The 16,314-nt window shown below is 40.6% G+C and overlaps 1 protein-coding gene across 1 annotated transcript; it reads left to right on the top strand.

The window, feature by feature from the left end:
* Positions 1-4,146: 4,146 nt before the first annotated feature.
* LOC122543713 (probable G-protein coupled receptor 139) lies at positions 4,147-10,202 on the top strand. The gene is made up of 2 exons (XM_043682494.1): positions 4,147-4,216; positions 9,301-10,202. Exons 1-2 carry the CDS (start codon positions 4,147-4,149, stop codon positions 10,200-10,202), a joined length of 972 nt encoding a protein of 323 aa, XP_043538429.1.
* Positions 10,203-16,314: the final 6,112 nt, after the last annotated feature.

The raw sequence follows: 16,314 nt of genomic DNA, 5'->3' as shown, positions 1-16,314 counted from the left end.
TTCAGAATATGCAGCATATTTCGATACTGAAGCAGTATCCTTACATCCTGAAGCATTACATTCAAGAAAGTATTCACAGGCTGGGACTGACAAGGGGAACGTAACATTCACTACACACAAATGCAGGCAATAGTCATCTCCATTGAATCACAATCTTACCACTTCAACTTGACATTCAATTATTTTGCTGTTATTGAATTCCCCACAACAACATCCCAGTGGTGATATTTCACCCAAAACTCAAATGATACCCGCAACTGAAGAAGTGAGTACAGGAGCAGGTCAGAATATAGAAATATAGCGGCAAAGAATTCTTCTCCGAATTTCCTATCTCCTGCCTGACATTCACGTCGCATTCGTCGAGAGTGCAATAGAATAATCTCCAATTTGTTGGTAAATACAGGGCTAGCAAACCTCTCAGGTGCTGCAACCAGGTTAATTTACAAAAGGTGGGCTGTGGAAGTTTAAGGGGGATGCTCAGTAGAACCATCTCAGGCGACGAAACGCGCTTGATTTCCAACATGTGGACTGCAGAAGTTCTGTAAGGATGCTCAGTAGTATCATCTCCACATCGAACATCATCTGCCACCTAGCGGTTCATTCCACCAGCTTGCTTTCTGTCGGTGTCTTTACAATGTCGCATTTTAGTGAACAATGCTCTCATTTTTTTGTTGTCTGTATCTTTGGAAATGTTTCCTTGTGCACCAAGTTCTAGATCGTTAGCATATTTTAAGGAACTGGAGGGGGCCTATGTATTTTCCCCACGAATTCCACAGTAAACGTATGCCCAATTTAGAAAGTCACTGTTAATAAAATCCCTTTACTGTGAAAGTTAGTCAGTGATCCTAACGAAACCACACATAACTCCGAACAGCAACCAACCCCGATCCATCCCCTTACCCTATCCATGTACTCCTGCATTTCACACGGAAAACATATCCAACATGCACATCACTGAACACTATGAGTAATTTAGCATGTGCAATCCAGTAATGTCCCGCAGTGATGATTTGATTATTTCTCATTCGAGATTTCCATTTCCAGATATTTCATTGCATGAATGGTACCTGTTCCAGCTCCAGCCAAACCTGAGTGCGATGTGCTATTGCTACATTTAAGCTCAGATTGCTTCAGTCCCTAAAGATTCATGTGAGGCAAACATTGCGCAATGATGAGTGAATTTCTGCATCTGACATTATGATGGAGGAAAGGCCATTGATGATTTTGATGAAGGGTTAGCTTGAGAAATCTACCACGAAGAATTCTGCAATGATATGCTCTGGCTGAGACCTTTGATTTCTGTGTGCAAAACATCAAACTTCACCAAAGCATCTTCCAAAATGAATATATTCATATTATTACGAGAATTTGAATGTGTTGGTAACTTTTGGACTTTGAAGGAAGAGCCTTAAATTATCTGACACGGTTTAAGATTATGGTTGCCTCATTTTAGGTCGAGATAAGGCGGGATTTATCTCTCTCTCCACGTCCTTGTCTCTCAAACACACGTTCTGTAACTCTCACACACACATAAAGACAACATGTGATGTCTTTCTCTGTCTGTCTCACTCTCACATATATATTCTCTTTCTCACACGCTGTCTCTCTCACACACACAGGTGGGGAAGATAACAAAGTGGTGTTTTGAGTTCCGTCTTCATCACTGAAATAAAGGTGTTGGTGAACAAATGGGTTGGATAAGGTCAGAGGATACATGACTGGAGGTTATAGTTTTGGAAATTTATTTGAAATCACACGTTTTAGCAGCGCTAGTCCTTCATCAGGTGAAGTGAAGAGAAGCACACGGGGCACAGAATTAATGGCAGAAAGATTAAAAGAGTATACATATGTTGCAAGTCAGGAGTCGAAAAACTGAAAAGTAAGTCCTCCTGGTGATGAAAAACATCAGATGACGTGTAAAATGTAGGCAAAAGTGGGTACTAAGATGCTGGAGATAAGAGTCAAGATTGGAGTGGTGCTGGAAATGCACAGCAGATCAGGCAGCATCCGAGTAGCAGGAAAATCGACGTTTCGAGCAAAAGCCCTTCATCAGGATGCATATCAAGTGTCAACAGTTGAACAATTGAAGGGAGGATCAATAATCCTTTTAATTGAGGCAAAGAGATAATTTTTAAAAACCATAAAAATGAGGTAGTTCTGGAGACAAACTGAATGTCTGAAATAACATTGTATGTACAAGAGTCGAATATTGATAATTGAACCAACTTAACCAGAGATTCAAAATTGTATAAACTAGTTAAAATAGAGAGTTTGTAACAAGTTATTACGTTTATTGTGTCCAAACAGAACAGTAAAAAAATTATAGATAGAGAAGTGGATGGTTGGGTTACATGTAGTACGGCATGTACCCAAGGCCACAGTTGAGGCTCTGTTAATAAGTATGGATCTGTCAGTTTCTGCATGGTTGTTCTGCATTGCAAGGACGCTCTCACAAAGATTGAAGGCTAAATGTCCATGACGACTGAATTGCTCCAGAATGTGTGGGGAGGCGGTCTAGCTTCTGCCAATTGTTATGTGGTATCAATTCATCCATAGTCGTTGCATCTGCATGGTCTTGCCAATCTACCATGTCTCGTGGCATCATTGCCGACACGGTATGAAGTGGAGGACAGTGGCCTTGTTACAAGAGTATCTGCCGACAAGGTCGTGGGTGGTGTTCCCACGTTTGATGCCAATATCTATAACAAAGACCTAATTATTTGACCAATGAACATATCTGTCGACTCAACAGACTAATCAACATCTTAGATCCAGATTTTCACATTGTCCTAGTCACTCTCATCCCGCGTATATTTCGTATAGAAGAATACAACTGCTTTCTCCAGATACACAAAGCCAACACACCTGGACATGTTATCGTATCAGCCCGAAGACCTGCGTGACAGCTTCTCTGGCAACATCGAGGCCATCTTTTAACCCATTATAAGAGGAACCCCCAGTTTCCTTCGGGACACTACAGACCTATTGCAGAAACTCAGTCCCCACGGAGCAGTCGAAGCTGGAATATTCCTCATCACAATGAACGCTTCGGCACTCTACATCAGTTCCTACTGCCAACCACCACCTTCACCAGGACGACAGCAGTTTATGTGAAAATAAACCGGTCAATTGGTTATGCTGTCTTTTATCTTTGATGCTGTGCATATAACATTAGACCATGCACTGCGAGATAGTATGACTAAATTCTGTTTCGGTTCAGATTAACTTGCACCATTGATTTATGCTACCGTTTAGCACTTGCACAGTTATTGCAAGACTGCACTGTGTTACATAAATCCTTTTTAAAAACTTTTCTCATTGGTAATTTCTAACTACATTAAGTAATCATCTCATTTTTCTGTACTATACAGTTTCTATCACATTTGTCATGCCATTAGTTCACTGATATTGCAGCCTGATCACATTAAACGCTCCTTTCATTCCAGAAGACGATATGCTTGTCCTTTTATTTCACGAAACCATGTGCAAATTGTTTCAGACTGAGACCATAATTCTTTTTAAATGACATGATACATGACTCTGTTATATCAGCTATTATACAAAACATTTACTTTTGCAATTTGCAATTTGGATTTCACCACTGCCAGTCACCTTGATGCTAATTTTCCAAGGCATGTTTCTGTTGTTACTTCACTCCACCCTATTACCCAAAACATGATTTCAAATGTTTCAGACATTGAATCATTTTAAGATTTCGGTCAGATTGAATTGCTGAATTCAAAATCAGTGAGTCATGAGGATAATGCATGAACCGATCTGTCAGCTGAAAGAAGGAAATATTTTGGAAGTTTGAAGAGATGAGAGATACAGATTGAAGGTTGAGATGAGACTTCAACTCAAATCTGCCATTTACGCTTACAGTGATGAAAATTTAAAAATATAGTTTCTGACATGGGGAGAAGCACACAATTTGTATCTATCGATTCTCGCATAAATACAATCGTAATGTCAATGATTTAATGGGAAATAAGTTAATCTATTTGTTCACTGAGTTGTAAGGTGCAGGTTTCAAATTAATTACTCCTCTGGAGACTCTCGCTTTAAATAAATATTGGATGATTTCAACGTGTCACAAAGCAACGGCCTAAAACTTCGGGAATATCCATTGTTTTTTTTTCAAAAAGGATGCACGCGCCCGCGAACGGACCGGTCTTTGCCATTTGTTATCCCATTCTCGCCGCTATTGGTGCCCCTGGTAAGAAACAAATGCTCTACAGTGTATGAAGTCGCTAAATTCCAGGGGTTTTATCTCTTCCATTTCCTGATCAGGATTTAAAAAAAATCAGGATGATCGGGACGTAAATAAATACAGTTGGAATAGTGCTTTAAAGTAATGTGATACTGAATGCAATATCATGCTATGATCAATTTCGCGCATTCCTTGGAATTACTTTAGGGGTAACAAAGGACATTGCTCCATTTATAATGCCACACATTTATTGGATTATCGTTTCTTAGATAGCTGAAGTATGTCACTTCTCATAAAATGATAGAGATCTGGGCACCATAAAATAAAAAAAAAACATAAAAAGACTTCGCTAAAAGAGTAAACATAATATTAAGAATAGACTCTACATTCAGGAAATGAGTCAGTCTGTATTTTCATTCTTGACTGTATGGTAAAAAGAATTTTCAAACAAGGCTTTCATAAGGGAACTTGGCGTTCACATCAAAATTAACAATGTTATGTGTTTAGTGTTTTGGTAGGGTGATTCCATTGAGTGGGATAATCATTTCAATAGCCAGTCTGAACGTAATGGGCAGAATGTCCTTCTTAATGGCTGCAGCCATTATGCAATGAAATGCATGTCAGTATAGGAACATTAATTTACTTTACTGCTCAGCACTCAGTGTCGTTATAATATACTTAATTGTCATCCAGTGTGTTTCACACAATTGTGTTCCACTGAGCAATAAACGGCATTTTTATTTCGTAATGATATTGAAGAACAAAATAATACACAAAGTCATCCTTATAATACTTGCGCTTTGGTATGGAATGCACATAGCAATTCTGCATAGTTACAATGCGATCTCTGGAAGGATGTATCCGTTACAGTCTCGTGAACTCTTACTGGGCAGTCTCCTTTGTTAATATGATATTGACAATTAAATATGGAAATGTTCGAAGGAGGTACATTGAGAGGAAAGTGTTTTTTACAGTTATTGTCTATTTCATCCTGTGCAGTTACGATTTGATCTTGAATTGTTCTTTTGGAAAGTATTGGTTGGAATGTCAGTAGATTGTGACTGCCTCTGACAAGGTCAATGTTTCTTGGCATTGCTTAGTTTCTACTTGTGCAGTTGGAATTCCTCTCTTTAATCAGCTACTGCAAAGAGTTTACCAGACATGGTTCACAAAATGTTCATTTTTAGATCAAGTCTAAAAGGCAAAATGGATTAATGGATATAGCAGCTTCATAAAATCAGGAGAGAGAGAGAGAGCAATGTGAACTGCTTCTCAATCTACCTGAAAGCAGGTCAGCAACATTATAAAAGACCAAGTTAACCCGAGTGTAGAGGACAGTGAACCCTGGAGAGAAAAAAATGGCAGCGGCAGAAAGTCATTCCAATTTGTAAATTCCTGAAAGAACCACAATGTGACAACTTGTTAGGTGATTGCTCGACATTTCTTCGTTACCTTTCGATTGACCAATTGGTTTAAATCACGAGACATTAATATATCTGAAGAATACAATTAAGACATTCACCATTAAATTATTTAAAATCCAATTTAATGAAATGAAAAATATCCGTGAGCAAGTCATATTCTGCCGCGACACCATATGAGAGTTGCTGGACACCAGCACAGCAAATGTTAGCTGACTGAAAATTTTCGGATCGGATTTGATTAGTTGGAGTCTGAGCTGTACACACTGCACTACATTAGGGAGGGAGATACTTTAATAATGTTTCGCAATCAATCACGCTCAGACAAGGGAGGGTGTGACTGCAAATGAAGCAGCAGCGAAGTTGCAGAATTCAGCTTTACAGGAGCATCAGCAGTACCTTATCCTGGAAATAATGGATTTTGCTCACAGTATGGACGAGACCACAGAGTGCGGGGAGCATGAACGAACTGCCAAAGGCACCTTGGCTCGGAGGGTCATTCAAGTGAAGTGTGGAAGGACAAATATCGTACTAAATGGCGACAACATTGTTTGGGAAATCCATGCAGTTTCCAGTAGCAAAGATTGAATGATCTTAAATCTGTATTACCTACCTGGTTCCAAAAGTCAATATTTCTCTTCTAGGAGAGACTTTAACTTGGAATGGGAGAGTAGAGTCCAGTCGTCATTATCCATGAGGTACCAATGACATAGGAAAGTGGAAGAGGTTGCGCTGAGGCGTTGTAGTTCTGTGTTGAATTAATATGAGGAAAGGTAAAGACATTAGTTTCCCTTCCCGAGCCAACTGCAAATTGTTACTGGGTAAATGATATTGTAGTGTTGATTTCCTGCTTAGAATATTGGTGTGGGTGAAAACCAGTTCCCATTCTGTAATAATATGGAAATAGAGAGCTGTTTCTCGACAGTCTTCATCTGAACCATGTGACGAAATTTGTCTTGATGAAATGAAATATGGAGGTCCTGGTTTTGGACTGGTGTGGACAAAATCAGAAATCTCACAGCACGAGATTATAGTCTAACAGGCTTATTTAAATCACAAACTTTCTGAGCACTGGTCCTCTATCAGGTGAAGTCATAACACCTGATGAAGGAGCAGAGCTCCGATAGCTTGTGATTTCAAATACACTCATTAGACTGTAAGCTCTCGTCACGTGACTTCGGATTTTAGCGACTTGTTAACCTAATGATGATTTATCTTGTTGTTAGTTGAACTTCTGTATTTCTTGCAAGAGCATGAGGGAAACTGACATTCTGCCACAAAAGCCATCCAGTGGAAAATTCTAGTATTTTCAATTAACCACTTGAGAGATGTTGGTGCACTCTATTGGATCAGTTGCGATCTGAACCCAAATCTTACCTTCTTCAAAATTTGGGCACTACTACTTTGCCCTAATATAAAGCATTGGAAACAAAAGTGAATAATTTGTGATGAGAACGATGTTCTGACAAACAATTGAAATGTCTTCAATACAGTCATAAGTTCACAGGAAGAAATATCATTGAATGATCACACTTAGGAAAATAGATGATCTGAGAGTGATCATACATTTTTCATATGTTGGCAAAACAAAAGCTCTCTGGAATAAGAATGAATAAAGGCAACCATTTGCTACAAAGGCAAAGCAATTACTCATCCATAATGCAAGGAAGTCAGGTACATAATCAGATGAACAGTCAGAAGAATTAAAAAAAAAATACAGGACATACACATTGGCAGTCAAAATTTGCAAGATGATGAATGAAGCGGCTGATACAATGCCTTTTAAAAAAGTATTTTAAGTGCACCCTGATTGTGACAAAAATAGATAAAGACATAAAATATGCTCATACTCTGCGTGGTCCAGTAACTACCCAATACTAAAATAAAAAAAAAACAATGTTTCTTCCAAGGCAGTCCAGAAAAGAAAATACATCCTTGAGGAACTAAAACATGTGCACATTTGCTAATCCCAATAAGGATCAGTGGGTAATGGTCTTACAGCCAAAGTTGAATTGAACATTCCCACAGTCACAATTGAGCAAAGAGACTGTTAAAATCAAAAATCAATGTATTTCATTAAGTGTACGCTTGACGAATGAATGGGGTTTTAAGAAAGAGGGCTATGGGCGGTTACTGGCTTGGATGTCTCTAAGTTTGGGAACTACCCACATTTCTTGCCATCATGAACAGAGGATGGAGTGTGTGCTCGGGACAGATTGCAAAGAATTCTGTATTAGCAAGCATCTACGTCAGATGCCATATCACTTGCCTTTCACTCCTCCCTAGAACATCTTGACACCAAGAACAGCAACGTAAAAAAACCTACTCATTGATTCCAGTTCAGCATTCAACACTGTTATCCTCTCTAGACTGATTACCATACTTAGTGATTTCAGATTAAGCCCCACTCTCTGAAACTGGATCCGCAGTGTCTTGACCTGCAAGCCACAATCAGTGAAGACTGAGGGCAACATTTCATTCTCAAATACACTCAACACTAGACACCCCCCTCCCAGGGGTGCGTACTCAGCCTCGTTCTGTACTCACTGTATATCCATGACTGCATCGCCAAATACCAGACTAATTCCATTTACAAGTACGCTGATGATGCCACTATAGTTGGTCAACTCTTAGATGGCGACAAAACTGAAGGTGGAAGATATGGATAAATGGTGCACTCACATCAACCGAGCTCTCAATACTGGCAAAATCAAGGAAGTCATTATTGACTTTCAGCGGGGTTTGCTCATGCTCCCCCCGCACCGCACCCCACCCCACCCCCACACACACACGCACACACTCACATACACACATTAACAGCACAGAGATGGAAAGATTGGAAAGTTTCAAGCTCCTGGGAGGGGGCATTCACAACATGTTTTCTTGGACGCTTCATGTGGACTCACTGGTTACAAAAGCCCTACAATATCTCTTCCTCCTCAGGATGCTGAGGAAATTTGGCATGACTGTCAGTACCCTTATCAACATTTAGAGGTGCACCATCGAGAGCATTCTGTCTGGATGTCATCACTGCCTGTTATGGCAACTGTACCATTCCGGATCAGGCACGGTTACAGAGAGTGGTGAACTCGGCCTGGACAATTACAAAGGCCAACCTCCCATCTACAGAATCCATCTATCAGACCTGCTGTCAAGGAACGTCTGCCAGCCTTCTCGAAGATCCATCCCACCCTGGAAATAGTTTTCTACAACATCTATCATCGTGGAGAAAGTACAGAAGCCTGAGAACATGCACCAGCCAGTTTCGAAAAGTTTGTATACTACTTTTGTTAGAATACTGAATGGACTCACAAATTCTTAACATACGCCTGCACCTGTGTTTTTGTTTCTGCTGCCATTTACCTATTATTTGCTTATCAATGCTTGTTAACTCTGTGATCTGTCTGTATTGCTCACAAGACAAAGCTTTTCAGTGTGCCTCGGTACATGTGTCAATAAATTCAATTCAATTCAACTCACTTCAATTCAATTCAATTAATTGATTATGAGATGCCAAATTCTGAGCATTATTTTTCAAATAGACGATGGCTAGCGTTGTTAAACAGGTGGGAAAGAAAAGTTACAGCGAAAGATTGCATGAGGATTACTGCTAAAGATTCGCTGAAAAAATAAGATTCTTTCAACAACAGTTCTTTTCGTTCCTCACAGCAAATGTGGTGGCGATTATAATCCTATCACGAGGTCGATGTGGACTGTCCTGTTGCATCACCTACTACCTAGTGGCCATAGCAGTGACTGATTTCCTTGTAATCATCAATGGGTGCATCCTGAATCGAATCGGCCGTATTTACTTTCGAGACAGTTTACTTTCCACCACACTTGCATGCAAACTGAGCACCATGTTGATTTTTACAATACGGGATGGGTCAGTCTGGTTAACGGTTGCTTTCACCTTTGACCGTTTTGTGGCTATTTGCTTCCAGAGCTTGAAGATCAGGTACTGCACTCACAAAACTGCATCGATGGTGATAGGAATCGTATGTATCCTGAGCTGCATCAAAAACACCCCCTTTTACTTCATCTTTAGGCCATTATACACACTGAAAGGTGTACCCTGGTTCTGCATTATCAAGTCAAGCTATTATATTTCACCCATCTGGCAGACTTACGACTGGCTGGATCACATCCTCGTTCCATTTCTCCCATTTCTCCTTATTCTGCTGCTCAATGCAATCACTGTAACTAACATATTAGCAGCCAGCAGAGCCCGGAAAAGGATCAGGAGCGCCGAGAATCGAAGTGATCAGGAGATTTCCAATCGCAAGAAATCTATTGTGCTCCTTTTTGCGATCTCTCTTAGTTTCCTTTTCTTGTGGGCCACCTATGTTGGACGGTTTTTGTACGTACAGATTTCAGGAGAAGGTTACTTCGGTGGACTGGACTTCAATGACCCTCAGTACATCCTTCAAGAGACGACTATCATGCTCCAAATGATCAATTCCTGCAACAATGTCTTCATATATACAATAGCCCAGAATAAATTCCGTGAGGAGCTAAAGAATACGTTGATGTCTCCCTTCACTATCTTCACTAGTTGCATAAAGCAATGAAAAGAAAAATAAAAGTTTCCCTCTTTTATTTGTATCACGTTGTCTCATTAGGTACTAATTTTTAGCAAACTTTCATTAAAAGGTTTTGCATTTGGTTTGCTTGACTATAGTCCCAAAACGTTCATTCTCAAGTTTCGACGATTCCTTGATGCTCAGCCATGCTTTCTGTGTTCAGTCTCTATTTCCACCTATCAGTGTCGTTGGCAAACACTCGCTCCCACCCTCCCTCCCCTTCTCTTGACCCCCCCAATCTATTGCAATCTCCTTTCTAATATGTCATTCACTTTATTGATTTTTAAAAAAAAATCTAACTGCTTGACTGCAGTGCCCTGATTTTGCAGTATCAATCTAAAGTGTTGCTCCCATCTGGTACAGCTATGACTAGCTGGGCCGTATCATAGGTCACTTTCCTCTTTCCTCATTATTATATTGCTCAGCATATGTGTTGTAAAAAAAAACATTTTTGCGAATTTGTTGTCCTTAACAATGCTGTTTGAAACTTTAGTGTTGTCTCTCTGTGTTCAACATTCACATTATTATTGGTATGTTTGTGTTTATTTTTTTTCAAGCTTCAGCAGCTTATTTCTGACTTACTGCATCCTAACTATAATTTCTTGCGTTTCTTTCCTCTATTCAACGATAGTTATTTTGTTAATAGCATTCCGATAAATCGACATTTTTTTTTTGTTTGAGACGTTAGGATGGTAACTCTTTGACGCATTCTATAGTTTCTGCTTCTATTTTTCCTTCTCCTTCTTCGTACGTATATTGTGAGGGATTGGCATGCATCCACCATGTCGAATTTTATTCTCCCCCAATCCAATAACCTTGCACCTCTTTAATGATTAGAAACATACCCCACTCTACTTTAAACATGGTCAAAGACTGAGCATCCACGGTCCTCTGGAGTAGAGAGTTCGAAGGTATTCTAATCATCGATAAAAAATATTTCTTTCCAGATCAGAACTCAGAGGCAATTACTTCAGTTTCGAATAGTGACATAATTCTAGACTCCCATCTATTTGAAACCTCCAGTATGTCCACCCGCCAAAGTACATTGTGAATTTCATTGTGATCACCTTTCATTGTGTTTGAACTCTCGAGAATATGTGCCGAGTTTGCCTCAATTCATAAGTCCGTGTCACAGTTTGGAAAAAAATCTGGAGTGCGTTCATTGCCCCTCACTGTAACACCCTGATATACCCCACACCCCTCACTGTAACACCCTGATATACCCCACACCTCTCATTGTAACACCCTGATATACCCCACAGCTCTCACTGTAACACCCTGATATACCCCACACTCCTCACTGTAACACTGTAACACCCTGATATACCCCACAAGATGATTAGGGGTTTAGATAGGGTCGACAGTGAGAATCTTTTTCCAGATATGGAGTCAGCTATTACAAGGGGGCATAGCTTTAAATTAAGGGGGGTGGGGTAGGTATAGGACAGATGTATGGGGTAGGTTCTTTACTCAGCGAGTCGTGAGTTCATGGAATGCCCTGCCAGTAGCAGTGGTGGACTCTCCCTCATTATGGGCATTTAAGCGGGGATTGGATAGGCATATGGAGAATAGTGGGCTAGTGGAGGTTAGGTGGGCTTGGATCGGCGCAACATCGAGGGCCTAAGGGCCTTTACTGCGCTGTATTCTTCTATATTCTATGTTCTATTGCACTCGTGTGTGACAATATTATCTTTCACGAGATTAGGCTGAGAAAAAAATGCACCGAGGTTCTCTCGATGTTTTCGAAGCAATGTGAGGGGCATACATTCATAGATCCATATAGGAGGGAAACATATCCTTTGATCAAACTCGTCCATGCTAATTTATTTTCCCAAAGTAAACCTTTTCCAATTGCCTGAATTTAGCCCACATCCCTGGAAATCTTTCCAACGCATTTAACTGTCCAAATACACCTGAATCAAATCATCACTACACTTGCTCTCAAACTCTATCACAATACAGGCTGCCTTTCGATCATCCTTCTTAATATCTTCTTCAGCCGCATGCACACCTTCAGTTACTTTTGGAAAAAGGCCCATGTCCTTTTAGACATTTTCGCTATCCAACCCCTTACAATTTAAGTCCACGCATGCGGTTCTTCTGCCAAAGTGACTAAATAATCTCACTTTTCCACATTATTCTTCATATGTATAGGGTGAGTGAACAGTTGACACTGTGTAATGGGATAAGAGATGAAGACATGGAGCATTAGTGCAAGACACGACTTAGAAATAATAGCACGAAGTGTGATGCAAAAGGAGGCACAGTCAATATAACATTCATTTATGCCTAATGTAGCGCAGTAATAATTGAGACAGAATTGACTGTAATCAAATCAGTAACAGTGAATAGTGTAATTAACAATAGCAGTAGTAATCACGTCCAGGCCCCCTGTATTGTTAGCTCATGTACTCTCGAGTGTTTTCCAATTCAATTGGATCAAAGGAATCGCTCAATAAAACTTCATGGAGGTAAGACCTATGGTGTCATGTATATTGCAATATGACCATGTCAAGTAATTTTGCGAGGCATGCCGACAGGTTCAGGTCTAATCGGGGAGATGTATGCAATATAAACATTTGCTCTAGTGTCACAAACTGCCACAAAGTGCGGACAGCCATAACACAATGGGAACGGAAACAAGATAATGGGCAGTATTTGTAGAGAAAATAGGTAGCGTATTGCAAAAACAAGGAGGCATTGTCTATCACAATGAAAACAAAAATGATCTGTATTCTAATAGAAATAGTACCAAGTTTCGTGTGGACTGCAGAAAGTGCATGTCCCGGTGTTCTATGACTTGTTACAGAGGGCAGTGTAACAGAAACAAGGCGGGATGTGCTAAGTATCAAATGAGAATATGTGAAGTATAATCTAAATAGAAACAGGTTCAGTGTAATTTAACAAATAAATTATCTCGTTTAAAAATAAGAACGCTAGCAATAAATGCAATCAAAACGAATTCGTTTAACAAAAATTCAGAAACTAATATGATATTCCAGAGACCAATACAGAAATAACCAGGGACGGGCTAACCATCAAACGTAGAGCTCTGCATGGTGCAAAAGAAGTTGACAGAATGAATACAGAAGGTTACAGAAAATAAATTAGATCAAGTAGATTGGACGGGATGGTGTTTGTGCATTGTGTCCAGGAAGCTTTTCTAACTCAGTATGTAGATTGTCCGACCAGAGGGGAGGCCATATTGGATTTGGTACTTGGTCGCGAACCGGGACAAGTGAGGGGCTTGTTAGTGGGTGAGCATTTTGGTGATGGTGACCACAATTCTGTGACTTTCACCTTGGTTATGGAGAGAGATAGGTGCGTGCAACAGGGCACGTTTTACAACTGGGGGAAGGATAAATACGAAGCTGCAAGACAGGATCTGAGGAGCATAAATTGGGAGCATAGGCGGTCAGGGAAGGATGTCGTTGAAATGTGGAACTTTTTCAAAGAACAGATACGACGTATCCTTGATATGTATGTACCTGTCAGTCACGAAAGAGATGGTCGTGTGAGGGAGTCTTGGTTGACGGGGGAGGTTGAATGTCTTGTAAGGAAGAAGAAGGAGGCTTACATAAAGTTGAGGAAACAAAGTTCAGACAGAGCAGTGGAGGGATACAGGACAGCCAGGAGGGAGCTGAAGAAAGGGATTAGGAGAGCTATGAGAGGGCATGAAAAATCTTTGGCGGGTAGGATCAGGATAACCCCAAGGCCTTTTATGCGTATGTGTGAAACATGAGAATGACGAGAACGAGGGTAGGTCCGATCAAGGACAGTAGATCGGAAGAGATAGGAGACGTCTTGAATGAGTACTTTTCTTCAGTATTTACAAATGAGAGGGACCTTCTTGTTGAAGAAGGGAGTATGAAACAGACTGGTAAGCTCGAGGAGATACTTGTTAGGAAGGAAGATGTGTTGGGCATTTCGAGAAACTTGAGGATAGACAAGTCCCCCGGCCCTGACAGGATATATCCTAAGATTATGTGGGAAACAAGAGAGGAAATTGCAGAACTGTTGGCAATGATCTTTTCGTCTTCACTGTCAATGGGGGTGGTGCCAGGGGACTGGAGAGTGGCGAATGTTCAAAAAACCTCACACTTGACAGGGTTCAAAAAAGGGAATAGGGATAACCCCGAGAATTACAGGCCAGTTAGTCTTACTTCCGTGGTAGGCAAAGTAATGGAAAGGGTACTGATGGATAGGATTTATGAGTATCTGGAAAGACACTGCTTGATTAGGGACAGCCAGCACGGATTGACCTTTGAGAAGGTATGCTAAGAATCTGTGTTAATGTGACCATTATTCCTTTAATAAATTATAAACTAATTATGGTAGTGACAAATACAATTGATCTCATAGAAAAGCTGAAGTATATGTGATTAATGAAGCAATGGCTGTACACAACATTGGTGAGGCCACTTTTAGAATACCGTCTCCAATTCTGGTCACCCTTCTATAGGAAAAATGTTGTTAAACTTGAGAGGGTGCAGAAAAGATTTACACAGATGTTGCCAGGACTGGAGGTGTTTTGTTATAGGGAGAGGCTGAATAGGCTGGGGCTACTTTCCCTGGAGTGTTGGAGGCTGTGGTGACTTTATAGAGGTTTATAAAATCATGAGGGGCATGGATAGGGTGAAAAGCCAAGGTCTTTATCCCCAGGGTAGGGGAATCTAAAACTAAAAGGCATAGGTTAAGGTGAGAGAGTGGTGGTAGATGGTAAATATTCAGCCTGGGGCCCAGTTACAAGTGGAGTTCCGTAGGGATCAGTTCTGGGTCCTCTGCTGTTTGTAATTTTTATTAATGACTTGGAAGAGGGAGTCGAAGGGTGGGTCAGTAAATTTGCAGGCGATACGAAGGTTGGTGGAGTTGTGCATAGTGAGGAGGGCTGTTGTCGGCTGAAAAGCGAATTAGATATGATGCAGAGCTGGGCTGAGGAGTGGCAGATGGAGTTCAACCCTGTCAAGTGTGAGGTTGTTCATTTTGGAAGGACAAATAAGAATGCGGAATACAGGGTTAACGGTAGGATTCTTAGTAAGATGGAGGAGCAGATTGATCTTGGGGTCTATGTTCATAGATCTTTGAAAGTTGCCACTCGGGTAGATAGAGCTTGTAAGAAGGCCTATGGTGTATTAGCGTTCATTAGCAGAGGGATTGATTTCAAGAGTCGTGAGGTGATGTTGCAGCTGTATAGGACCTTGGTAAGGCCACATTTGGAGTACTGTGTGCAGTTCTGGTCTCCTCATTTTAGGAAAGATGTGGAAGCTTTGGAGATTTACCAGAGGAGATTTACCAGAATGTTGCCTGGAATGGAGAATAGGTCGTATGAGGATAGGTTGAGAGTGCTAGGCCTTTTCTCATTGGAACGGCGAAGGATGAGAGGTGACTTTATAGAGATTTATAAGATGATCGGGGCATAGATAGAGTAGACAGTCAGAGACTTTTTCCCCGGGTACAACAGAGTGTTACAAGGGGACATAAATTTAAGGTGAAGGGTGGAAGGTTTAGGGGGGATGTCAGGGGTAGGTTCTTTACCCAGAGAGTGGTGGGGGCATGGAATGCGCTGCCTGTGGGAGTGGAAGAGTCAGAATCATTGGTGACTTTTAAGTGGCAACTGGATAGGTACATGGATAGGTGCTTAAGCTAGGACAAATGTTTGGCACAACATCGTGGGCCGAAGGGCCTGTTCTGTGCTGTATTGTTCTATGTTGTATGTTCTAATACAATCCAAATCAGAGATATTCTGATTTTAAGATATTAACTGCGAGCAAACTATCATTTTCCACCTGTTTCGTGCCTGATTCGAATATTAAATAGATATTTCCCCACGTATTCTGATGATATCAGAAGCATTTGACAATTACACGTCCACGGAGCTTAATTTAGTGTGTTGCCTTTTCAGAAACAATTTGCATGATAGTGAGGATGCTCCACTTCATACTTACCATGCTTTTTGCAGCAACCCTCAAACTAAATGATCTACAGAAATGAAGAATGCAACTCAAGACCATGCAATCAAGGAGAGGTAGGAATGAAGACCGTGACATTCACGTCCTCATAATGAATTTTAAAAATATGTGTTACCTAATACCAATTGACA

The sequence above is a fragment of the Chiloscyllium plagiosum genome, chromosome 44 (assembly GCF_004010195.1).
Source record: "Chiloscyllium plagiosum isolate BGI_BamShark_2017 chromosome 44, ASM401019v2, whole genome shotgun sequence".
NCBI classification, from domain to species: Eukaryota; Metazoa; Chordata; class Chondrichthyes; order Orectolobiformes; family Hemiscylliidae; genus Chiloscyllium; species Chiloscyllium plagiosum.
The sequence above is the reverse complement of the archived record's forward strand: the minus strand, read 5'-3'. Positions and strand labels throughout refer to the sequence as shown.